Below are 26,390 nucleotides of genomic sequence, written 5' to 3'. Positions count from 1 at the left end.
GGGGTCATCATGGCTCTGATAGATGATAGGAGTCAGGCAACATGAGGGTGGAGATGACTTCCAGTTGGCTGTCTTTCACTTTCACCCTGTCTGTATTCTTTTGTTTCAGGTGTGCTTCTTATACACAACATATGGTTGGATTTATTTTGAAATCCACTCTGATAATGTTTGTCTTTTAACTAGAGTATTTTGTGTGTTTGTCTTTTCTGAAGTCTTTCCTCCTTTAAATCTGCTATTGGTTCTTGGTCTCACTCATGTTGACATATTTCCTCATTTTTTGTGTGATTTTTTTTAAATTGTGGGCTTGGATCTTTATCTGAGGAATTCTTTGAATCCTTGGGTGAAGGTGGGTTTCTTTAGAAGGTATTTAGGTATTTGTGTTTCTTTTGCCCGAGTGTCCTAGAGACATACTTCTCCCTACAATTTTAATCTAACTTCTTGGCTTGAAATTTTTCACATCATCCTATATTGTGAGTTCAGACTAAAAACTGGTGTGAATCTGGTTTATAGTTAGGAATTCTCAAAGGAAATTTTTACCACCTCTTATTTATCACTGAATTTCAAGCCAGACAATTTTATTTGCGATCTACTGGGGATACAGAAGCTTATTTCTAGTTCGCCCTTAAACTGAAATCTTTGTGGACCTAATTTTATTGGAGAAACTCTTCTGAGATTCTCCATCCCCAGTCTGCCCCTACCCTCAAATGGCTCTGATCTTGTCTTCTGCCCTCCATGAGCTCCACAAGGTCAGTAAAAGGAAAGATTAAGGTCACTAGGATTTTGCGAATGTCCTGAGAGCCAAAGCCAAATTCAGTATGCTGCTTATTCTCTAGGTTTCTGACATCACTTAAACTTTTTGCCTTCTTTATTGTCAATTTATTGAAGCATTTATGAGGATGTGTTTTTATATTTTATGGAGCACTTGCTTTCAGGAGGAAGGTTAGTCAGAGTCCCTAGTGCTAGAACACAAAACTTTCCTTTAGTAGTCCTTTCAGTGACGGTCTGTAAGATATAAATTATCTGTCTGTGTTTGTTTTATTTTATACTTAATTTTACCAATATTACCTGGGGGCCATGAAAGAGGCCCAAGAGGAACCCTCTGCATTTACCAGAAATTGGGAACATTTACAAAGAAGACAGGTAAGGGAGTCTTTATCTGGACACTTGATTTTTCTGTAAGGACAACTAGATTCTAGATTCAACACCTTCTGCGATTAGAGGGGGTGGCTACTCATCTCTTCCCAGAAGGCTGAGCTTCTCAGAGGATGAGGATAAAGCAAGCTGTTGCTTCTTATTATCTCAGCCTTATTGGTTTAGAGAAGATCCCATATTTAGTCTGGCAGGTTGGGATGACTTGTGGGGTGATGGCAGTAGTGGGGAACCAGAAATTCTTGAAAGTCCATATAGAAAATAAAAAGTTAATGAAACAGATAATAATAATAATAAGCCTTTTATTGCTGGACAAACATGGAGTCCTTCATAATTTGTGTGTGTATGCAAGTCTCTGTGTGTGTGTATGTATGTGTGTGTGTGTGCATGTGTCTGTGTTTTTGGAGTTAGTTCATGCTATACTCAGGTGAGTTGAATGCACCTAGCTATAACTGTGATTAAATTGCCTAATATACATAATTCATAGAAATAGCAAAATGCCTAAAAGCAATCAGTGCCTTCATAGGGCAGGGGTTCCCAACCCCTGGGCCACTGACTGGTACTGGTCTGTGGCCTGTTGGGAACCAGGCCACACAATGGGAGGTGAGTGAGCATTACCGCCTGAGCTCTACCTCCTGTCAGATCGGCGTAAGCATTAGATTCTTATAGGAGCACTAACCCTATTATGAACTGTGCGTGCAGGAGATCTAGGTTGCGTGCTCCTTATGAGAATCTAACTAATGCCTGATGATCTGAGGTGGACCACTTTTATCCTGAAACCATTCCCCTGCCAGCCCTGTCCTGTGGAAAAATTGTCTTCCACGATCCGGTCCCTGGTACCAAAAAGGTTGAGGAACACTGATTTGGAGGTTAAATATATTGAATAGCTAAAAACTATTGTATAAATAAGAAGGCATCTATTCAGAAGAAACTGTTTATGAAGGCAGCATTTTTCAATCTGCTAAACCTATATCATCTATAGATTTCTATTTTCAGTATTAATACCACTCTAAATATTTTTGTAATGTTTTTATTGCAGTTGCATTAATTTCTGTAATTTTTGAACTGTATTATAAAAATGGCAAGTATTTGAATATGCTTTCTAGACTATAACCCCCTCCAAATTTGCCCACACAACTCCTCTTTACACTCCCATTGAGAGTCTGTAGTGTAATCCCTTATTAGCATTTCCTGACAAAAGGACCATCTTTTGGTACATACTTTATTGGAGTCACTTAAAAGCTTTCCCTTCAATTGCCCCCTTTTTCCCACCTGTTGTCCACCATTCCCCAAATCCCTCTGCTTCTCGTTGGTCATGCTGAACATAAGACAAATCCATCACAAATGCCATTGTCTAAATGAATCTTTTCATCACTAGAAGGCAGTTTCCTTGACATAGCTTTCATGGCAGCAAACCAGAACAAGAACTTCTTGAAGGCATGGCCAATGGGTGTCCCTCTTCCTGAACCTCTGGCCATCCCTTCTTTTCCTGCATTTTCCCTGAGATCTGACTTCTCAAATAATTTTTGAAACCTTGCACTTTTGTAAAGCTCATCTTTTTAATGGACACTAACCTATTGCTGTTGGTGAAAATAAAGGTCAAAAATAATATTAAAAGGATTTTCTGACATCTTCTACCTAAAGTTAATATTGGTAAATTTACTTTCCAATATACAAAATACATGTGATTATACCTTTTGTGATGAGATTGATAGCAAAAAAAAAAAATAGATGGTAAGTGTTGCCTAAAAATCAAAATCACAAATATAGAGATGTATAAATGGTTGCTGTGCAGTTATGGATATGTAGGTTGGCTTTAGAATAAAAATAAATATCTAAGATGTAGAAGATACCAAGTAGCAGGTATTTACATTACTCTTACAGATGCAATGTCACTGTAAGCCAAGGCCTTGCTTCTGTTTTGTGTGTCTGGGGACCAGTGTGTGCACATGACTCAAATCAGCCCCAGAAAGTAGTCAGTTGGCAAAGCATAGATGTACAATTTCACCTTCAAGTTGAAAAAAATTTAAAAAAACTACAGATCTTCACAGATTGTTCTTTAATTATGTAGTCCTTTCTGCAGAGATATTTTCCAATGATTTGCTTGTTTTTGGTGCTAGTTGTTAGATGTATAATCTAAGTTGTGGCTTGTGATGAGAGCTTTCATGTTAAGGTAATTAAAATCAAAGAAATTCAGGGTAATATGTCTTGGAGATAAGAACAACTTTTTCAGAAAGTTATTGAACAGTCACCATGTGCTCATGCTATAGTTCTTTCTTTACTTGTGTCCTGTTAGCTGAGTTCCTCAGAGATCTGTAAGGTAGAGCCTACGCGTTTCCTTATGTTTCCAATGAAGAAGCAGTTGCTGAGAGAAGTTTCATGATTTCTATCAAGTAACACCAGTAGGTGGAGCAGCCAGGACCTGCTCACCTTATCACAATGGAAAATTTCAAATGAGCAGATTCCGGACTCAGAGGTAGAACCAAGACTGTAGAATGAAATTAAAGGAAGTGGAAGGCATTTTTATTTATTATCATTTCACAGAGATTTTATTTCTGGAACTAGCTACACATTTTCTAACTTTTGTTTTTCTAAAACTCCAAAATAAGGCTTCTGATTTATTAATTAAATAGTATTCATCAACTATCTGTTAATCGTAGAAACACATTTAAATACATATCATGTGAATCAGCATTTGGTTACAACTGTCACACAAAAAATGCATGAGTTTTACCATAAAGGCTGTGATTTCCCTTAGTTGTTGAACCCTAAGTAGACACGAAAGGATAGTAATAATAGAAACAAAGGTTTAGTCATATTCACCATGTTTATAAAAATATTAGTTTGTGTCCATTGTCACAAATCTTCCCATGAAGTAAGGAGAAGGCAGAAATAATATGCTTTTGAAATACAGGGACATAGAAACACAGTCTGTAAATCATAATGAGTGTTGTTAAATAAAATTTATAGGAAGCCATTGGTTTGAACGGAGCTCCTGCGCTAGGCCCAACAGACCAGACCAAAATGGAGTCACTCACGCTAAAGTTTCATGGCCACCAAGCTGAAATGAAGTTGTCTATTTGACCTTCCAAGAAATCAGGAGAGAGAGGGATAATAAATAGCCAAATCCCCAAATGAGCCAATTTTAGCTGGCATGATAAGAAAGTCCCATCTGATTTAACCTTTACAAGGAAAGTAACTGTGAAACGACTTTTTGTTCCCTGTTTCTGTTTTCCTTTTCTGTCTATAAAGCCAGCCACTTCTGCTCAGCTCATTGGAACACATCGAGGTGCTTCTCAATTCTAGAATTGCAAATAAAAGCCAATTAAGATCTTTAAACTAAATTTGTTGTCATTTTGTCTTTTGGCAATATTTATTGAGCATTAACTGCCTGATTTAACTGTCATGCCAAACCTTTGATATAGGAACTAGTTTTATCTCCATTTCACAAATGAGCAAATGAATCTAAAAAAGATCAACAGCCCATAAACGTAATGAGAAAGTGACAACCAAAATGTGAACTGAGACAGTCTGGCTTCAGAGTTCCCACCTTACCGTACGCCTCCTGCTGGTGTTCATGTCCTAGGACTGCCATAACAAAGCACCACGCACTGGGTGGCTTAGACAGCAGAATCTCATTCTCTAAGAGTTCTGGAGGCCAGAAGTCTGAAATCAAGGTGTCAACAGGATTAGTTCCTTCTGGAAACTCCCTTAGCTTCTGGTGTTTGTTGGTGATCTTTGGCACTCCTTGGTCTATGGCAGTGTTACTCTCATCTCTGTTTCCATTTTTGCATGACCTTCTTTTCCATGTCTTCTTGTGTCCTTCCTTGTGTATGGACACCGGTCATTGGATTTAGGGCACCCTTAAAACCAGGATAATTTCCTCTTGAGATCCTTAACTAATTATATCTACAAAAACCCTTTTCCAAATAAGGTCATATTCTGAGGATCCAAGTGGACATAAATTTTATGAGACATGATCCAACTTACTATATTACCTTTCTAAAATTATGTTATCTTAAAATAATACTCGATTCTTTTCTCAATTATTGCCAAATTTATGACCTTTCCATGGTACTCCCACAACTGTGAGGACCACTGTCAGGTTCAGGTCTTCAAGGGTTTTGGGTTTTGCTTTAAGTAAATTATTTCCTTTAAACTGAATATTTAAATCAGTGTTATGTCTGTTGTTGGTGGTGCGTTGGTGTAAATAGTGGTGTTCAGAGTTGATTCTCTCAAATGATCAGTGTTTCAAATGACAAAGTGAGAGAGAATAATAGTTAAGCCATCTGTGTCCACTGGAAATGTATTTGGGCCTCCCAAAAAGGGACTATCAGCCCACATCCCTGTTGCCAACTTGTGTCAGTATCCAGCTTTATAAAATCAGAAAGCTTTATTGAAAATATTTTGAAATATTAACTTAGGGGAACACATTGTAAACCCCATGCAAACTATAAGAGTCTGCCATCTACAGTAGTGGGACAAATGCAAAATATATATCTATCCAGGACTGGTTTAGATAAGTCTATGGACCAGAAATCTGTACCATTTAAGTAAAGGGGCTAGACATGTTGGAATGAGTGTCATTACAGCCTCTCCCAAAATGCTCCTTGGTGGCATGCTGCCAGGTCAGATTGGCCACTGGTCAGCTCTTCCAGCGGACTTCCTATGCATGCTTTGCAGTGAAGTATTGATGCTACTCAAGTTCCTCCTACTTTCCCTTTCCCCGAAATATTTTTAAATCATTCATTATTGATTATTTCTTGGTGCATGGAATTACCCATCTAATACCTTGTAGTCCTTAGGAGAGAAGGAAGGGAACTAGTATTGTATTAAGGAGTCAGTATATGTCAGACACTATGCTACAATACTTTGTAGTACTATACTGTAGTACAACAGTACTTTGTTTATATATACGATGTAATTTTATCCTCATAGCAGTTCTGCACAGTAAATGGTATTAGTCTGATTCTTCAGTCTGTTTAAAGTGATAAACAGAAGCTCAGAGCACTTAAGAAACAGCTGAAGATCAAACTAGGGATTGATAGAACCAAGATTTGAACCCAGCTGTATCTGATGCAAAAATCTGACTCCATGCTCTTTTCTTACTCCATCAACCCTAGATAATAGATTTCTTGCCTTGCTTTTAAGAAGCCGTTCCCCATATGGAATATATCTAGGATGCCAGGTTTATGTAGGAAGTCTGGTTCTGCTAAGATTTAATCAAAATCATTCCCAAATAAACCTAGCACTGAGAACATAAAATTAGCATATAGAATCAGAAATCTAACATTCATAGCATTTGAAGGCAAGGATTAAAAACATTACAAATGTCACTCATTTGTTTGTGCAGTACTGATGCAGGAGGGAGACTTGTATTTTAAACTGAAATAATGATTATATCCTCTGAATATATCGCATTGATTAAAGTGGTCTTCTAACTGTCACAGACATATCTTTAATATATCATCCTAAGCAGGTTCACAAGAGTTAGATACATACAAATCTGAAGTCAGACATTATCATTAAAAATCAGGGTATTTTAAATGTCCAGTTTTGTGACACAAAGTTTGCAGCTTGTTATGGTAAACACTCCACATCAAGAGGGGGAGTATGGGTTTAAAATGCAAATGAGTACAGTTAAATATGGGGTAGACTTTTCGATGGGTATCTAGGAATTATGAATTATTTCTCTATAGTTTTTGAACATAAGATAGTTTCCCACTGGCCAGGGACAAATTTTGTGGTCTTAAGTAGAAGCAGCTCAATAAATGACTTTTCAGGGTTCCATGAATTCGACTTTAAGCATGAACAGTTACTGACATAGGCACCTGATCTGGTGACTTTCTTTATTAAATGGGCAATTAGGTAGAATTCATGTATAATTCATTAAAAATAATTATATATGTTGACTAAATAAGGACATGTTGTTACCAAAGGCACAAAAGTGATTTATACACTGAAACTACATTGCATGGGACAAAGTTGTTGTGGGGTGATTTTCCCTCTCTGAGTTGACTGATTTTTAAATGTAGTACATCAGGACCTAGAGGAATTCCTTCATTAATATCATAACTGCCACTTAAGTAGACTAGCATCTTTGTAGGGGCTGTCTGTTCCGTTCTATTATCTATTCTTGCTTTGGTAGCATACACTATAAATGGTTACAGATGTATAATAATGTAAATATTTGATCTGGAGTTCTGACACCACATTACTCTTCTGCTATGGACTACATGTTTGTGCCCCTCCAAAATTCATATGTTGAAACCCTCACCCCTAATGGGATGGAATTAGGAGATAGGGTCTTTGGGAGTTAATTATGTTTAGATAAAGTCATAATGGTGGCGCTCCACAATGGGATAAGTGGCTTATATGAAGAGAGGGACTAGAGCTTGCTTCTTCTGCCATGTGAGGATACAAGAAGATGGCTGTCTGCAAATCAGGAAGAGAGCCCTGTCCAGACACTGATTCTGCTGGCACCATGATCTTGGGCTTCCCAGCCTCCAGAAGTGTGAGCGACCCAGTCTATGCTACTTTTGCTATAGCAGCCAAACTGACTAAGACATCTTATTTCTTCTTTGTGTAATTCTGACTAATCTCAAGCCATGATTTTTTCCAGGTTGGTTTGTTCATTTGTTAATTAATTCAACAAATAATTACCAAGCACCTTTTCTGAGCTTGGGACTGTGCCAGACCCTGTTTGGTAGTAGTGAATGAGACAGACACAGTCCTTGCTCTCATGGGCTTTAACTTGTGGAGGGGGACAAATGAAAACAGGAAAACAGAAAATACCACAGGTTATGATAGGTTTCATGAAGGAAACAACAGGGGAGTTAGGCAGAGAATAACAAGAGCCTGTTTTGCAAGGGTGGCATAATTAGGACTTGTAGTTTTTGTCTGTCCAGCATGCACTTGTTTATTTGCTTGGAGAACCTTGACATGTGAACAAGGTGACATTGGTCAAACATCACATCCCTTCAAGCCATAGTGATTATTACATCTAACTAGTACAAGCCAGGCCAGTAGAATCAGTTAGATCAGCATCAGTCAGCAGCCAGTCAGGAAAACAGAAACAATAACATTTATAGTAACAGAAATAATTTAGTATAGACAGCTGGTTAAGTGGATAATGGAAGACAGAAAAGGCGAAAAGGAAACACCAAGGTTAACATATGATGGAAGCAACTATCACCCCTAGGCTGGGGGAACTAAGCTAAACATTTGGCGTCATCAAAACTTAGCATTAGTGAAGAGGCCCTGCAGAGCTGGGACCTAGACATCTTGGGAGAAGGCACAGCCAGATGGGGACTGATGCACCAAGACATTGTTACAGCCGACTTTCAGATCTGTTCCACCAGTGGCAGGTACTGGCAGGAAACTGGACATCAGGAGGAGGAGAGAAGGGGCTTTTTCATGCTTTCTTCTGTGTTTAGTATTCCTCCCAAGTCCTTTGGCACCAACTGCACCATTTTCCTCAGAAATGCCACCATCAGCTATGTCAGCCACGCAAGACCTTTTGAACAGTGAGCACTGCCCTCACCAGGCCTCCTCGGGTTATAGCAGCCACACCATGGTGACCAGAGTACTTCCTGGGCCCTGCCCTTAAAGGTTTGAACATAGCTCTGCACTAATCCTCTGAGACACCTGAGTCTCAGCTGCACAGGGATGCCTCGGAGCTGTGGACGCCAGCCCTGCGGCACCGCCTCAGGGCTCCAAGAGACACCATGGCTCACCCTCCTCCTCTTTTTGATAGAGGTAGCAATACTGCCTTTTTCCTTCTGTTTCTGCAACCCTAGAGAAGGTTGCAGGTTCTTGGAGTTACTGTTCATCATCCCCTTCTTATTCTTTTGGCTTTCCCATACTTGTGTAATCAGTTTCTTTAATTAAATAGCCTCTAAAATTCTTAGGACGGTTTCAGTTTCCCTGATTAGACCCTGACCAAAACAAATATATTGAATATAATTCAAGAAATGAAGGAAGTGACTGAATGTATAGATATGCATATTTGCTGATAAATGACCTAGTAGCCATGCTCAGATCTAAGCCCAGCCTATTTATACAGGCATACTCCACTCCATTGTGCTTCACAGATAGTGTGCTTTTTACAAATTCATGGTTTGTGGCAACTCTCCTCAAGCAAATTTATTAGTGTTATGGGGACACTTTGTGTCTCTGTGTCACATTTTGATAATTCTCATAACATTTCAAACTTTTTCATTATTATTATACCTGTTATGATGATCTGTGATCAGTAAATTTTGATATTATTATTGTAATTGTTTGGGGATGCCACAAACCATGGCCATGAAAGACTGCTAACATAACTGATAAATGTTGTGTGTGCTCTGATTGCTCCACCCGTTGGCTGTTTCCTGTCTCTCTCTCTCCCCAGGCTGCCCTAATCCCCAAGACACAGCAATGTTAAAATTTGGCAGTTAATAACCATATAATGGCCTTTAAGTGTCCGAGTGAAAGGAAGAGTGGCATATCTCTCTCTTTAAATCAAAAGCTAGATATGATTAAGCATAGTGACGAAGGCATGACAAAAGTGCAGATAAGCCAAAAGCTAGGCCTCTTGCACAGTTATCCAAATTGTGAATGTAAAGAAAAAGTTCTTGAAGGGAATTAAAAGTATACTCCAGTGAACACACAAATGATAAGAAAGCAAAAGAGACTCATTGCTGAGTCAGAAAGTTTGAGTGGTCTGGATAGATCAGAGCAGCCACATCATTCCCTTAAGCCAAAGCCTAATCCAGAGCAAGGTCCTAACTCTTTTTAAATATAGGAAGGCTGAAAGAGATGAGGAAGCTGCAGAAAAAAAATTCGAAGCTAGCAGAGGTTGGTTCATGAGGTTTAAGGGAAGACGCCATCTCCATTACCTAAAAGTGCAAGATGAAGCAGCAAGTGCTGATGGAGAAGCTGCAGCAAGGTATCTAGAAAATCTAGCTAAGATTCTTGGTGAAGGTGGTTACACTAAACAATAGATTTTCAATGTAGATGAAACAGCCTTATATGAAATAAGATGCCATCTAGGACTTTCATAGCTAGAGAGGAGAAGTCAATGCCTGGCTTCAAAGCTTAAAAGGGCAGGCTGACTCTCTTGTTAGGGGCTAATGCAGCTGGTGACTTTAAGTGGAACAATGCTAATTTATCATTCTGAAAGTCCTAGGGCTCTTAAGAAATATACTGTATCTACTCTGACTATGCTTTATAAAAGGAACAACAGAGCCTGGATGACAAACAGATGTTATCTGTTTATAGATATCATCTGTCTACAGCCTGGTTTACAGAATATTTTAAACCCACTGTTGAGACCTATTATTCACAAAAAATTCTTTCAAATCATTACTGCTCACTGACAATGCACATGGCTACCTAAGAATTCTGATGAAGATATACAAGGAGGTTTTTTCTTAATGCCTCCTAACACAAGATTCATTCTGCAATCCATGCATCCATCAAGGAGTAATTTTGACTTTCAAGTATTTTATTTAAGAAATACATTTCCTAAGGCTCTAGTTTCCATAGATAGTGAGTCCTCTGATATATTTGGGTAAAATACATTGAAAACTTTCTGGAAAGGATGCACCATTCTAGATGCCATTAAGAACATTTGTGATTCATGGAGGGAGGTTAACATAGGAGTTTGGAAGAAGTTGACTCCAACCCTTGCAGATGATTTTGAGGGAATCACCACTTTAGTGAAGTGGTAAAAATAGCAAGAGACATAGAATTAGAAGTGGAGCCTGAAGATGTGACAGAATTGCTGCAATCTCATGATAACACTTAAACTAATGAGGAATTGCTTTTTTGGATGAGCAAAGAAAATGGTTTCTTGAGATGGAGTCTACTCCTGGGGAAGATGTGAACATTGTTGAAATGACAACAAAGGATTTAGAATATTCCATATACTTAGTTGATAAATCATCAGTAGGGCCTAGGAGGATTGGCTCCAATTTTAAAGAAGTTCTAATGTGGGTAAACTATTAGCAAATAGCATTGCATGCTACAGAAAAAATATTTTGTGGAAGGAAGAGTCAATCAATGTGTCAACCTTCCTTGTTGTCTTATTTTAAGAAATTGCCACAGCCACCGCCACCTTCAGTAACCACCACACTGACCAGTTAGTACCCATCTACATTGAGGCAAGCCCCTCCACCAGCAAGAAGATTACCACTCACTAAAATCTCAAATGACTGTTAACACTTTTTTTTTTACCAATAAAATATTTTTAAATTAAGGTATATACATTGTTTTCTTTAGACTTACTGTTATTGCACACTGAATAGGCTACAACATAGTGTAAACATAACTTTTTATGCACTGGAAAATCAAAAAATTTCTGTGTCTCACTTTTTTTTGCAGTATTGGCTTTATTGCAGTGGTCTGGAATAAAGCCCACAGTACCTCTAAAGCCCTTCAAGTTCAAAGACAAGTGAATTTACCAATTGTGTTGATTTCTTTTGATGGTTATATTTAGTTGAGTATAATGCTTTCATTTAATAAAAAAAAATTAAAAAGACTAAACTTTTGGGCTTCTGGAAATAATTAACCCAAGGATTCAGCACTTTCAGACAGGAAATACTTCTGTCTGATATTACCTGGGAGATTAAGGTAAAACCATGGTAGGTTTAAGTGATTAGCCTATGGATATGCACAGAAAACAGTGGAGCTTCTGATGTTATTGAAAAATTACTTAGAGCCTAGCAATTGATGGACAGGTTTTTTGTTCACACAATATTTATAATCCCATTACTACACAGGAATTTTTGATAGATCAGCATATTATATATAGATAGATATGTGTGTGTATATATATATGAATGTATGTGTATATATATGAATGTATGCATTAAGATACATATACAGTATATAGAGTGATGGTCTCTACTTCTAAGACTTCTATGAAATGAAAAATGGAGGAATATGATAACAGGCATTTTCTTTTTAAAACCTAGTGGAAAACTGAGATTTCAGAGATTTACCTTGTATGGTTAGGTGCTTATAGAGCGGTGTTTTGAAATACTTGAAAACGTTCTCTTTTTTTTTTTTTTTTTTTTTTTTTGAGACAGAGTCTCGCTCTGTCTCTCAGGCTGGAGTGCAGTGGCGCGGTCTCGGCTCACTGCAACCTCCACCTCCCGGGTTCACGCCATTCTCCTGCCTCAGCCTCCCAAATAGCTGGGACTGCAGGCTCCCGCCACCACGCCCGGCTAATTTTTTTGTATTTTTAGGAGAGACGGAGTTTCACTGTGTTAGCCAGGATGGTCTCCATCTCCTGACCTCGTGATCCACCCGCCTCGGCCTCCCAGAGTGCTGGGATTACAAGCGTGAGCCACCGCGCCCGGGCGAAAACATTTTTTCAAATTATTAACAAGGCACTTCCCTTTGAGAAGTAAGGTTCACGATTCTCCCCCCACATAAATTCATTTCTTTGAATGGCTACCATATGCAAGGTTCTAAGCTAAGCCCTCTTCATAATAGCTAATATTTGTGTGATGTTTCACTGTTTACATACAACTTTAAATTTCGTTATCTCCTGCTCACCTATAACTGACAGCTCTTATTTGTCTTTGTTGACATTACACTTAGTTACTGATTGGCTTGTATAAATTCTTTAAGGGTAAAGATTCTTGAAAAGGTTACATTTGTATAACTCTCTATAATTGATGTCATGTCTCCCTTTTTCTTCCCTTTTCCTTTCCTTCAAATTTATTTGATAACTCATAATATGGCAAATAAAATGGACATTCATCAGTAAAATTTTGTTAAGACAGTAAACTTAATTTTGCTTCATGGACTAACATTCCAGGTGGTATCAAGGATAAAATAAGTGATGTGTTGCTTCTTGCTCCCCATTGTCAAATCATCGGGAACCTCAAAAACTATTATTAAACTGTCTCAATTAAAAATGCCAGTTCGGGGATTTGGAGGGGCTATAATTAGACACCAAATAGTTCTACCAGAGAGAATGTTTTTCAGTAGCAGAGTGAATATAGTATAGATATTAATTTTATTAGACTTCACAATTTGCTGTATGTTACTAGGACACACTTTAGTAATTTGAGTATTTGAAACATTATTTTTCATGTTCAGCTTTATATAGACAGCTTCTCCAGAGTTTGTTTATTATAACCTCAGGGATTGATTTAATGGAAATTAATCCCTTTAATATCTTCATTTGATGGTTCTGAAATATCCATGATATTCATTCTTGAAATTTTTTGTAGAATAAGAATCCTATTTTTAAGGAAGTGTGCTCTGCAATTATTTTTAGAGGCCCACATTTTAATGTCCAATTTTAGTTTACACTATAGTTTACAAGTTTCCTTCATAGTCCTAAAAAAGTTAAATAAATAACCAAACATATCTTCTTTTTCTGAATATCTTTAAAATATATTTTTCATTTACAAAGTTAACATATAATTATTAAAAAATTTTTAAACTACAGGAATGTAAGAAGTAAAAAGTGAGCTTCCCATAATCTGAACACACAAAGATGACTTCCCTTGACAGTTCCTATCCTTTCATATTTTTCAGTATGCATAGTTCTGTGTGTATACCCGTTGTATATGTATTAGTGTTTGTACTCAAACTTTACATAGTGTTCTGTAATCAGATATTCTCAGCAGGTTTTCATGAATTTTTCTTTTACATTAAATAAAGATATACCATGATTTTAAAAATGTTTGGCTGGGCGCGGTCACTCACACCTGTAATCCCAGCACTCTGGGAGGCCAAGATGGGCGGATCACAAGGTCAGGAGTTTGAGACCAGCCTGGCCAATATGGTGAAAGCCCTCTCTACTAAAAATACAAAAATTAGCTAGGCATGATGGTGGGCGCCTGTAGTCCTAGCTACTCAGGAGGCTGAGGTGGGAGAATTGCTTGAATCCAGGAGGCAGAGGTTGCAGTGAGCCGAGATCACGCCACTGCACTCCAGCCTGGGCAACAGAGTGAGACTTCGTCTCAAAAAAAAAAAAAAAAAGTTTGTTCATGTGATTATTACTTTTACGTGTTAACTTGAATAGTCCACGAGATGCCCAGATAGCTGATTAAACACTGTTTCTGGGTGTCTCTGTGGGTGGATTTTCATTTGAATTGGTGAACTGCGTAAAGCAGATGGCCAGCCCTAGAATGGGTGAGCATCATCTAATTCACTGAGGGCCTGAAAAAGAACAAAAAGGTGGAGGAAGGTTGAATTTGCTCTCTGCCTAACAGCTTGAGCTGAGACATCAGTCTCTTGCCCTCAGTGCTCCTGGCTCTCAGGCCATCAGACCCTGACTAGAATCTACACCACTGACTACCTGGCTCTCAGGCTTTCAAACTATACCATCAGCTTTTCTAGGTCTCCAGCTTGCAGATGGGTGAACATGGGACTTCTCAGACTTCATAATCTCAGCCAATTCCTTAATGTAAATCTCACTTTATATCTTTTAATGTCTATCTATCTATCTCTATATGTAGATATGAGAGATATAAGATCTATAGATATCTATATCTACAGAAGAGAGATCCCATTGGTTTGCTTCTCTGGAGAATCCTGGCTAATACTTGTAGTATTGACATTATTTTTTCAAGCACAATGGATTGATAACATAGGCTTACGTTTGCAACTTGTTTTTCACATAAAATGTAGTGTGTAAAGTCTTTCTAGATGAAAACATGTATATTTACTTCATTTTGATGCTACACAGTATTCTATTGTATTGATATACCACAATAGAGTGCACTGTCCATTCTTTTCTTGATGGATATTAAGGTCATTTTCAGTGTTCCAAATGACATCCTCTTGATTTATTTCTGTGTACTTACACAAATATAGGGTAGATTTCTGAGTTATTGAGTGTGAACAATTAAAATTTTGATAAGTATCACCAAAGTGCCTTTTGGAGAATGTACATAAATAACAACCTGCTATTAACTCTGGGTATTATCACTTAAATATTTTAGGAAAACAGAGAGGTAAAAATGAGGTAGTGGTTTTAATTTTGTATTTTCATTATTATTAGTGATTTTAGGTAGTATTATATTTATTAACATTTTATTGTTTCTTATCTAAACTACCTGTCCTTATCCACTGCTAATCTAACTTTCAGTTATTTTCCATTTTGCTTACAGATCTCTCTTCTCCTTATGTATAGTAAATTGTTGTTTGTATATTTTCAAAATTTCTTTTAATTTTATTTATAAATCATTCAGTAAACTAATGAGTAAATGAAGGACTGATATAAAATATTAAAAACTGGTAATTAAGTAAGGCATGTTAAGTTCATAATAGGCACATGTACCCAGGCTGCTGTGGGATCATAGAATAGTGGTAGCTAGAGCTAAGTGGAGAGAAAAAGAAGGCTAGCTGCACCAGATGAAACCTGAGATATGTTTTAAAATATGACTAGAGGCCAAGTGCAGTGGCTCACACCTATAATCCCAGCACTTTGGGAGGCCGAGGTAGGCAAATCACATCAGGAGTTCGAGACCAGGCTGGCCAACATGGTGAAACCCTGGCTCTACTAAAGATACAAAAATTAGCCAGGCATGGTGATACGTGCCTGTAATCCCAGCTACTCGGGAGGCTGAGGCAGGAGAATCGCTTGAACCCAGGAGGCAGAGGTCACAGTGAGCTGAGATCATGCCACTGTACTCCAACCTGGGCAACAGAGTGAAACTTCATCTCAATAATAATAATAATAATAATAATAATAATAATAAAATATGGCTAGAAATTGTTACATCAAAGAAGATGAAGAAGTTGTTCTGGGAAGAGGACGCAGCAATCCAGATGGAAGACGGCAAGGTCTTTTCTGGAAATTACAAGCTGTTCACTTTGCCTAGAGCAAAAGGTACTGTACAGAGAGCTATGACACAGAGAGCTATGAGATGGGGTTACAGAGAGGGAGAGGGGCCATTTATGAATAGCTTGGTATGTTAAGATAATGCATTTAAGCTTTACCCTGAAAAGCTGGGGAGCCATCGATGTGTCTAGATTTGGATTTCAGGAAGACTGGTCTAACACAAATATAAAAATAGTTCAGAAGGAGTCAGTCGGGATGCAGGAAGACCAGGTTGTGTTGAGGCAGACATTAAGTTTTTCATTGTCATAATCATCAGGGGTCAACATAAAATCTTTTAAAATTTCTCTGTAATTGGAATTTAGTGGTAGCTCTGGAAGAATATATACCTGGTGAGTGGGGATGGTTGGGGTAGGGGGACTTTTTCTTCTCTTCTGTACACATTTGTGTATATTCAAGTTTTATTTTTCAATCAATCAGAGACTTTAATACTAAAGCAATATTTTTTAGAAACTGCACCAATAACAGATGAGAAAGATCTGACTTGGAAATTTTTTGTGATAAGTACTGAGTGCTTTGATGGACCATCAAATCAGTCTGAAACCAGATGTGAATATGGCTACTAAAAGCTGGTGTACTAATAGTTGGTTACATTAGTATTTTATGGTATTCTAATAAAGAGTGTTTATCCTCTGCTTTATAACAGTAAAATTGTATCTGGAAACAAAGTTTGTTCACTTTGGGTATCAAAATTGAGATGATCAACTTGGACCATGTTTAGGAGAAAGAACTGTGAGAGAAATGACTTAAAATCATATTAGATAAGGAATCATTAAAGAAAATGGTTATAATCACAAATTGTCAAATTGTACACCTTAAACATATGTAATTTTATTGGTCAACTATACCTTAATAAAGCTGGGGAAAAAAGGAAAATGAGTATGTGTTTAGAGCAGGCCAAGCAAGATATTTGATTTCAGTAAATAAGAATATTTTATTAAATTTCTAATAGAAATAGAAACAAGAAATCAAAGTTGCAAGAGGGCAGATTTTTATATTAAAAAGGAAGAAATCAAATGGATGTCACCTTTTAATGCCTAGAAACTGATATCCCTGATGTTTTTCCCAACTTCTCCTAAACTGGCGAAGACTGCAGTATTCATTCATTTAACTAATTGTTATGGCCAGTTGTACATGATGAATTCCATAAAGGCCAGCCATACGTATTTGTTTGCAAATTCATTTAATAAGTTTGCATACATTTTTCTCATTAAACAAAACTAACAGGTTCATTTCTTAAGTTGATTGCATTAGATCTGTTTTCAGGTTTTTAAACTAGTACACTAAGTGGTAGTATTAATAATATTAAATAATTCATTTGTGTCAGTATTACCGAATCTCTTCCCAACTTAGCCATAAGTAAGTTCTCCTCTCACGTACTCTACATGCATAAGCCTAAGTCGTCACTCTTGTCCCCATTGTCTTTACATTTGCTGAAGTTTTGTTGTACACAGCTATTGTATTATATCTTCTCACCAACAAAGGTGGAGTGGAGTCAGTTTAAAAAGAGAGCTACCCTACACGGTCTAGTTCAGGGCAAATGTCAAATACCTCAGAAGATAAAATTTTAGTTTCATCCTGTAGACTTGGGATTCTGGCACTTGAGCAGGTTGTAATCACTCTACAACCCCGCGCTAGCCTGCATTAGAATACACTGGACTATGGGATATAATCTGATCTTCTGTCATCTCGGGCTGGTGATATGGTAAGCCCTAAAGAAGACAACACAATTTATATTTTTTCTAGTGATTTTATATACTTCTAAAATGTCTAATGTTTTAACTCTAGGAAAATATTGCTTACCTAACATAATTTGACATTGTTTTGCAAATATGCAGAAGGTCTTTGGTTGGCAAATACATGTATCAGTTCATCTCCAGAGAACAGAACCAACAGGATGTATGTGTGTGTGTGTGTATATGTATGAGGAGACTGATCACAAGGAATTGGCTCATGTGATTATGAAGGCTGGCAAGTCCCAAGATCTGCAGGGTGAGCAGATCCATCAAACTGAGCCAGGAGAGCTGGCAGTGTTGCTTCAGTCTCAGTCCAAAGACCTGAGAACCAGGAGAGCCAGTCGTATAGTTTGAGGCTGAAGACCAGCAGGCTCGAGACCTAGGAAGAGCCAATGCTTCTATCTGAGCCTGAAGGCTGGAGAAAAACCAGTGCCCCAGGTTGGGAGCAGGAGCCATTCTCTCTTAGTCAGCTTTTTTGTTCTATTCAGGCCTTCAATGGATTGGACGAGGCCCACCCACATTAGGGAGGATGATCTGCTTTATTCAGTCTACAGATTTAAATGTTAATGTCATCCAAAAGCACCCTCACAGACACACTCAAAATAATGTTTGATCAAATGCCTGGACATCCTGTGGCCCAGTTAACACATAAAATAAGACATCACAATACACTTAATAGACCAGGTGTTACTATTGCTCATCGGTATTTATTACATGTTATCTGTTTACCAATGTTTTCTTTTCCCTACCCAGGAATTATTTACTTAACATCACCTCTTAGTCATTTGGAATCTACCACACTTTCGTTGATGGTCTCTGCTCAAGACGGTGGTGGGCTCACAGCTGTCATTAATGCCGACGTCACCATACACATTTTCCAGACAACTCTGGCACCTGCTGAGTTTGAAAGGCCTAAGTACACTTTCTTAGTTTATGAAGATGTGCCTGAAGATAGTCCCATTGGAACAGTGAAAGCAAGAGAGCCCTTGAGTAAGTACTTATTTCTTATGCTGCATGGAATTCCATTATTGGAATATTTCTTGTTTTTTCGTAGGCGGTACAATCTTGAATAATTTTTTTCTTCTTTCCACGCAAGTCAAAACAAGGGAGATAACACAAACTGTGGCTTGCTCTTTGTTCTTCCAACATTGTTTCTGTCCATCCCACAATTTTTTTTTCTGATCACAAAAATAATAGGCATTTTAAAAAGAATGTTTAAAATAATACAGATTATAATATACAAAATATATGTCTCCTATAACCCACTCACAAAAACACACACATGCACACGCAATTTACAAATTTTTGACAAAAATGCATCTTTCTATATTTGTTGTTATAGAGCTTCTTTCCCCACTTAGTATATACTGAACAACTTTCCAGATAAATGGATGCCATTCTGTTTCCTTAAAAGACAGTTTATAGTGTTTCAACTTAGATATGTTTTATGTTTACATTTGCTACCAATTTGAAGGATTTAAAAAATCTTGCTAGTCCAAATAGTACTTGAGCGAATAGCCGTGTGTGACTTTTTCACACCTGTAGAGGAACCTCTGCAGGATAAATTCCTAGAAATGAATTACCTTTCCAAAGAGCTTGTCCTCCTCCTCGTCCCCTCCTGTTCCTTCCTCTCTCCCTTCCCTCAATCTCTATGGAGAGTATTTGCCCTTCATAGGTAGATATAATAGAGTAACATCAACATAAATTGAACTTGACTTCCTCAAATATATTTAAAAAAAGGTATTTGAATTATTTTCTGAATATCTTTCCCTTTTATCTAATGCAAGAGGGATGAAGGAAGAGAGTGAAACCTGTGGCTTGCTCTTTGCCCATTGGACATTCTTTTCGTACACCAAAAAAATTCTTAAAACCGTGTGTCCACTTTTCAGCAGGCTTTGGAGAGTGGAGAAAGTAAGACATTGCACAGCAGTCTCTGTAGATGGAGAATATACAATCATGCGTCCTTAACGATGGGAAATGTTTTGAGAAATGCCTCATTAGAAAATTTTGTGAGTGTGCAGACATCACAGAGTGTACTCACACGAACCTGGATGGTGTGGCCTACCAGACACCTAGGCTAAATGTTACAGTCGATTGCTCCTAGGCTACAAACCTGCACAGCATATTACTGCACTTAATACTGTAGGCAGTTGTACCCCAATGGTAAGGATTTATGTATGTGAGCACAGAAAAGGTACAATAAAATACGGTGTCAGAATCTTACGGAACCATCATAGTATATGTGATCCATCATTGACTGAAGTGTCATTAGGCAGTGGATGACTGTATTAACATTTCAATTTCTGAGTTTCCAGTGGGTCCACCCTTTTAACATACAGTGGTTGCCCCCTCTCTCTTTTTCAGACTCCTCAGAACCAATCTTTTACAGGATTTCTTCTGGTGATCTCGGCGGAAAGTTCTCCATTCACCCGCGGCTGGGCACTATTCGCACCCGGAAGCCCCTGGATCACGAGACGCAGCCCGTGGTTGTGCTCACGGTGCAGGCGCAGCTCGGCAGCGCCCCAGCCTGCAGCAGCACCGAGGTCAACATAACGGTCATGGATGTCAATGACAACCACCCAGCGTTCCTCAGGACCTCGGATGAGATTAGAATATCCCAGACCACGCCCCCTGGCACAGCCTTGTACCTCGCACGTGCGGAAGACAGAGACAGTGGGCGGAACGGACTCATCCGGTACTCCATCGCCAGCCCGCAGCCAGGCGTCTTTGCCATCGACAGAGCCCTGGGGGTGCTGTTCCTCAACGGCAGCCTGGGCGCGGGCGAGCAGCGGGAGCTCACGCTGACTCTCAGGGCCGAGGACCAAGGCGTGCATCCTCAGGCAGCCCTGCTGGTGCTGACAGTCGTTATCGAGAAACGCGAACACAGCCCATCCTGGACTTTCGAACATTTGGTCTATCAAGTGGAAGTCAGTGAGTCTCTCTCACCGATGACACGAATACTGCAAACACAGGCGCACCCACTTGGCCCCCAGCGTGCAGCCTCGCCGCTTAGGTACTCGCTGGAACCCAGCGTAGACTCTGCTATATTTGGAATCCGCCCTTACACGGGCTGGATTTATTTGCGGCGACAGTTTGACTATGAATCCACCCAAACATATAATTTTAGAGTGTTTGCTTGGATCCCCGAGGACGGATTCTTGCAAAATGTGAGCACTACAGTCATTGTTCGTGTCTGGGATGAGAATGACAATTCCCCCACCTTCTTGCATGATGTGTTGTTTTTGACAGTCGAAGAGAGCCCTGTTCCCCAAGGGGTAATAGGCAAAATTACAGCTATTGACATGGACTCTGGAAAGAATGGACAGCTATTATATTTCCTTTTGTCTGATGGAAAATTCTTCAAGATGAATCCTAATACAGGTAGCACTTCATAGTTTCCACCTATTCCTTTAAAATGAGGGTTCAGTACTATCACACTGGTCTTTAAGTAAAAATAAAAATAAAAAATTAAACAAAATCAGGATTGAGAAAACTCAAATCGTTAGGTATAGCATTAGTGCATACATGCAATTGAAATAATGGTTTTTAATAAATAAGGTATTCGATTACTCTATTGTGAGGTCTTAAAAATGGATTAAAAATTGAATAGAGTTTCACCCATAATAATTCATACTTTCCCTGCATCACATCCCCATCTTGCCAATATATGGTTCTTTTTCTGAACTAGAGGTATAGTCAGAACTGGATTGAATCTATCCTTGTGTAAAGGCTAATTTTTTCAACAACCATCCTTTTCCATTTGTAGACATTTAAAAAACGTCGAAACGTATTTTGTGAAATATAAATATCATCAATGTAAAGCTAGACATCAATTCATTGGTTAAGATTTCAAAATCACTCTAAGAATATATATCCTTTTTCTCATTCTGACAGGGGAACCAGAGGAAAAGGGGGAATAATTACAATGACATTTTTAAAGTCTGAATTAAGAAATTAAAGATTAAAAGTCACTATATTTTAAAATTTATGTTGTATAAGTTTACGGGGAGTTTATTTAATCCTTACAATGAAATATATCTATACTGCAAATACATACCTGGGAAAACTGAAACTCGGATAGCTCGAGTAGTACACCCAAAGTCATGGAGCTGGTAAGATGAGAAGAAGCTCCCTTTTTGTGCAGGTCCAGCAGGCACCATCTATGTCATAACCTGGGCAGATGGTGCTGCTGCCTTTAGTGGGACAGACTTTGCATTCAGTTCTGATGAACTTCAAGCCTTTGTTCTCAAGTCTCTGTTCTGTGAATTAGGAGAAGGTGACCTTTCACAGCAGATGGAGGGTTTTCACAGGGCACATGGCTTTCTGCAAGGGCACAAACCATACAGCTATATGGGATGACCCTGCTTGCACTTTACTTCCATATGGCTAGTTTTCAAGGTCTTCTATTTCACTTGTTTTTTTCTTTAAAATAAGCAAACTACAGTTGATTCCCCCGTGATCTTCCCTCCCCTACAAGAAAACGAGGTGTCCATTCCTAATTTCATTGTATGGCTTTAAGCAAGTAGCTTAAGCTCAGAGCTGCTTCCTTACCATGAATACAGGAGACAATTCCTGACACGCCCTGTGCCATGCTTTGAGGGGTAAAGAGCTAAAGAATATGAAGGGGCTTGGAACACTACGTGCTTGTAAACTGTTCCTCCTCTGAAGGACAGCATGGCAAGGCAGGGTGGAGGGTGTCCTTCAGAGCCTGGGAGACACACCACCTTTTCATCCAGTTCTCTGGACAGTCTTACAAGTGACCAGGACTTGAGCTCCTGTGGAACCATACCCTGGTGTCGCCCATCCCCAGCTGCAGCCTGAGCTGCACAGTCTTTTACATCCCCGACCTCCAAGGCTGCTGCTTATCCATCAGATTTGCTTTATGAATAAAAATCTGTTTGCCATTCAGAAGTTAAGGTCTTCAGAGGAGAATTATAGTTTGGAATTTAAAAAAAGCAATTGTGTGTATGATCTATATTAAAACCAGAGAGTAAACACTATAGATATAGTTTATATATTAACAGTAAAGTTATCATAAACACTGCATTTAAGCTCACCAATTCAGCAACTTACCTAAATGAGAATTTTCATTTTTGTTCCTTGTTTCCACTTTTTTTTAATGCAATGCTATTTTATTTGTATTAAGAGGAAAAAAGTTTTTAGCCATAGAAATGTTTGTCGGTAGCTGCTTCATGCTCACATTCTCACAGGTACATTTTTTTTTCATAAATGGTGAGGAAATCAATGCTTGGCAGAGCTCTGACAGGCTATTGGACCGAGTGCTTGTCTTCCCAAGGTCCCTGGCAATAGGAAGAGGCACTTAGATGTTATGCCTGGGTCTGCATGGCTGACACATGAGGAAAGTTACTGAAGGTAGTATAGCTCTAGGCAGAAATATTTGAAATAAAGCTTCTAAAGCATTAAGAGTTTTTAGGAAGTCACTATCCACTGCTACATGTATATTTTGTGAGATAAAAAACAAATACTTGTGTGCATAAAACAAGAACTATTGCCTAAGGAATATTATTTGATTTCCAGAAAGGTATTTAGCCATTATGTTAAAGTAGTAATAACAGCTTCCACTTGTGTCGTCATGTATAGCTTGCACAATACTTTTAAATGTGTGATTACATTTCTTCCTGACAGCAGTCCCAGGCTCAGAGGAGCCATTCCATGTCTGAGGTGGGGAAACTGGGGCCAAATCCAGAACCTGTGTCAGAGCTCACATGCTTTCCATCATTCTGTATAGCAGCATAAAGAGGGATAAGCAGCAGCTTTAAATCTTCCAAATCATTACTAAGTTCCCATGGAGTTTTATCATTTTTATGAATTCATTGTTTATTAGTTCAAATGATTGATGGATGATAATTTGAAATACAAAGAATAACAAATTTAAAGTGACATTTTCAGGAGCAACTTGAGAAAATTTTTTCAACAGTACCATAGAGCCAAACTACTATGTAGATGGTCTTAGAAGTCGCATATTTGCTCAAAGCTTTGTACTTGGTTTTCCTTCTGGAAATGGTTCTGGCTGTGGTGCGCCTGGTACACAGTGCCTGTGTCTTGTTCTGCTCTGTACTCCGCAGGAGAGTTAATCAATTGGGTGGCACTGGATCGTGAGCACCGGGGGCACCATCAGATGACTGTGCTAGTGACAGACCGCGGCTCCCCACCACGAAACGCCACCATGGCGGTTTACGTCTCAGTTACTGACATCAATGATAACAGGCCCTTCTTCCCCCAGTGTCTCCCTGGAAAGGAGTTACACGTAAAGGTTTGTGAAGTAACCTTGCAATGAATTTGTAATATCTTAAGTCATTTGTTTTGAGCACCATCTTGTGGTAAAACATGTGAATTTATCACATCAGTCTTGGTGTGGCAAAGCATACTTTTTCTAGAAGACCTAGATACTGTGCACATGTTATTTTAAAAGAAAATTTTTAAAAAGTAAATGAATATATGTGCTCTTTGGCATTGTACCTCCAGTTGCTTTATAACAATAAGTTTAGTTCAGCCCCTTGTACACAAACTGAATGGTGCTTCAGGTTAATGCTCAGACATGGCTTGTTTTTCCAGTAGTTTACGTGCATCTCTTTGTGCAGAGCTTCTTAACGGCAATTGATACATGTCTCTAAGATAGTTACTTAAGGGTAGGGGAACAACCTGTAGCTCTAAAGTGGGTAGGTGGACATCCAGAGATAGTAAAAGTTGATCCTTTTGATCACATGCACAAACTGGCAATTATATTTATATTATCTCATCTTTTTCATTTGTCTTTTTGTATGTTGTATAATATACATAATAAATTAGAATATCAGTTCATTCACATAATTAATAAATATGTTTGGACCTACTAATAATTTTTTTAGTGGATGGGTTATAATAATGAAAAGTTTAGAAGCTACTGTTCCAGAACAATTGAATTAGACATTCAAATTGTGCTCAAATATACATATTGAACAACTCAACAAAAGTATTGAGGAACTCATAACTTTAAACTGATCTGAATCCAGCTTTAAAGAAAAATTCTAACAAAGCAAAATATTATTATATCATCATTACACTTTTTAATCATATCATTAAAATGTCCTGTGGCTTAATTGGGCAGTTGGACTCTAAACATGTAGTTGAACTTCACATGTGCATTTCAACATTGCAGGACAGCTCCTGATAATTGGTATGTCCTGCATGAGTTTTGTTTTCTGAATTAAAGGTTCATACTTATTTTAAGCATATTTTAAGCCATAGCAACCACCTTTCAAAAAATGTCCTAAGAGATGATGAATGAGAATATGCTAGAAATCTTAAAATACACCAAAAATCTAAGATTGTTTAGCAAGTTCAATTTCTTTTTCTTTTGGTCAGAATTAGTTCAGATGCCTCAGATAATTCATTCTAATTGAATAAAAGATTTAATATGTAAGGAGGATTCTTTTCATGGACATACACCCATATAACTTTTACATGGTATGCATTTGAATTATATGTGGATTTTAAGATAGTTTAAAATGTTTAGTATAATGTATTCATTCATTTAAAGGTCCACTGATATTTCTTTTTAAACTTTTGCTGACTCATTTGTAAGCTGTTTGTTTTAATGGCAGGTTCTGGAAGGTCAACCAGTAAATATGTTGGTTACAACTGTGTTTGCAAAGGATCCTGATGAAGGAAATAATGCAGAAGTTACATACTCAGTATCTTCAGGTAAAACTTACTGTTCATACGGGATTAAGAACTTTTAGGATTTCTGCTTTCATTTATCAACTATCCCCTTCTGGGAAAAGAGGTTCTATTTTGATTACTTTGAATGCTGTAGTTAGTTTTGAAAAAACACCAAGTTACAAACAAAATACATTTGCTATTGTCAAGAACTACTTTCAGTTTTTGAAAAGTAATTTAAAGTTTAATAAAAAATCAGAGTAGCTTTTTACGTTCTTAATAGAAACCATTCATCTTTAGTGAGTAATTTGCAATAATGTGAAGTACAAATTTACTTTTATTGATAGGAAAGTGTTAGTTAGGGGATAAGAATTGGTATTAAGTATGACTAAGAGTTCCAAGCATCTATAAATCTTTATGAAGACTGAATACTTGTAAGGTCAGAGTAAATCATGCCTAGAAAATGTCACATGTATACATACGTGTGTGTATGGGGAAATTTTATTGAAGTGGGCTTACTATTATGTTTTCTGTTGGAACATGCAGGCCCTAGATTTTTTCCAGTTATTTACTTTAATTGGCATTGTGTTTTATATAATTTTAAAAGACATTTGGTGCTTTGTCATGTTTGACACAAACATAGGACATAGGAAAGAAGACATAACATTGCCCTTACCCACAGATAGTTTGATTGTCTGCATGGAAAACCCAAGAGATGCTATAGGCAACTCTTAGGAATTAATAAAATAGCCAATTTTCTGAGAATAATGTCAACATACGAAACTCACTGGTATTTTTAAAACTTAGCAGTTTCCAAAGATCTCATTCACTATGGTGAATTCACAAAGAAAATGAAAGGGGGTAGGAGCAGATCTACTGTGAAACTAATGAAGCTAAGTTTTGCGGTGTTTTACTTGCATAGCCTCCCCAGGGAGTGGGAAGTGGACAATTTATTTTTCTTAAGGAGTGCCTCTCAAACTGTACAAACTTCAAAA

General features: G+C 38.0%; 1 protein-coding gene across 2 annotated transcripts in view; it reads left to right on the top strand.

Annotated features, from left to right (window-relative positions):
• DCHS2 (dachsous cadherin-related 2) overlaps nt 1–26,390 on the top strand; it is a 263,743-nt gene that overhangs the window by 139,190 nt on the left and 98,163 nt on the right. For both annotated transcript variants that reach the window (XM_009448442.4, XM_024356344.3), the window contains exons 4-7: nt 18,490–18,726; nt 20,101–21,117; nt 23,823–24,010; nt 25,341–25,440. In XM_009448442.4, coding sequence (XP_009446717.3) covers nt 18,490–18,726; nt 20,101–21,117; nt 23,823–24,010; nt 25,341–25,440 — 1,542 coding nt within the window. The remainder of the gene's footprint in view (nt 1–18,489; nt 18,727–20,100; nt 21,118–23,822; nt 24,011–25,340; nt 25,441–26,390) is intronic.

The sequence above is a fragment of the Pan troglodytes genome, chromosome 3, assembly GCF_028858775.2.
Source record: "Pan troglodytes isolate AG18354 chromosome 3, NHGRI_mPanTro3-v2.0_pri, whole genome shotgun sequence".
Classification (NCBI taxonomy): Eukaryota; Metazoa; Chordata; class Mammalia; order Primates; family Hominidae; genus Pan; species Pan troglodytes.
Note: the sequence above shows the minus strand (reverse complement) of the source record. Positions and strands in the feature narration are given on the sequence as shown.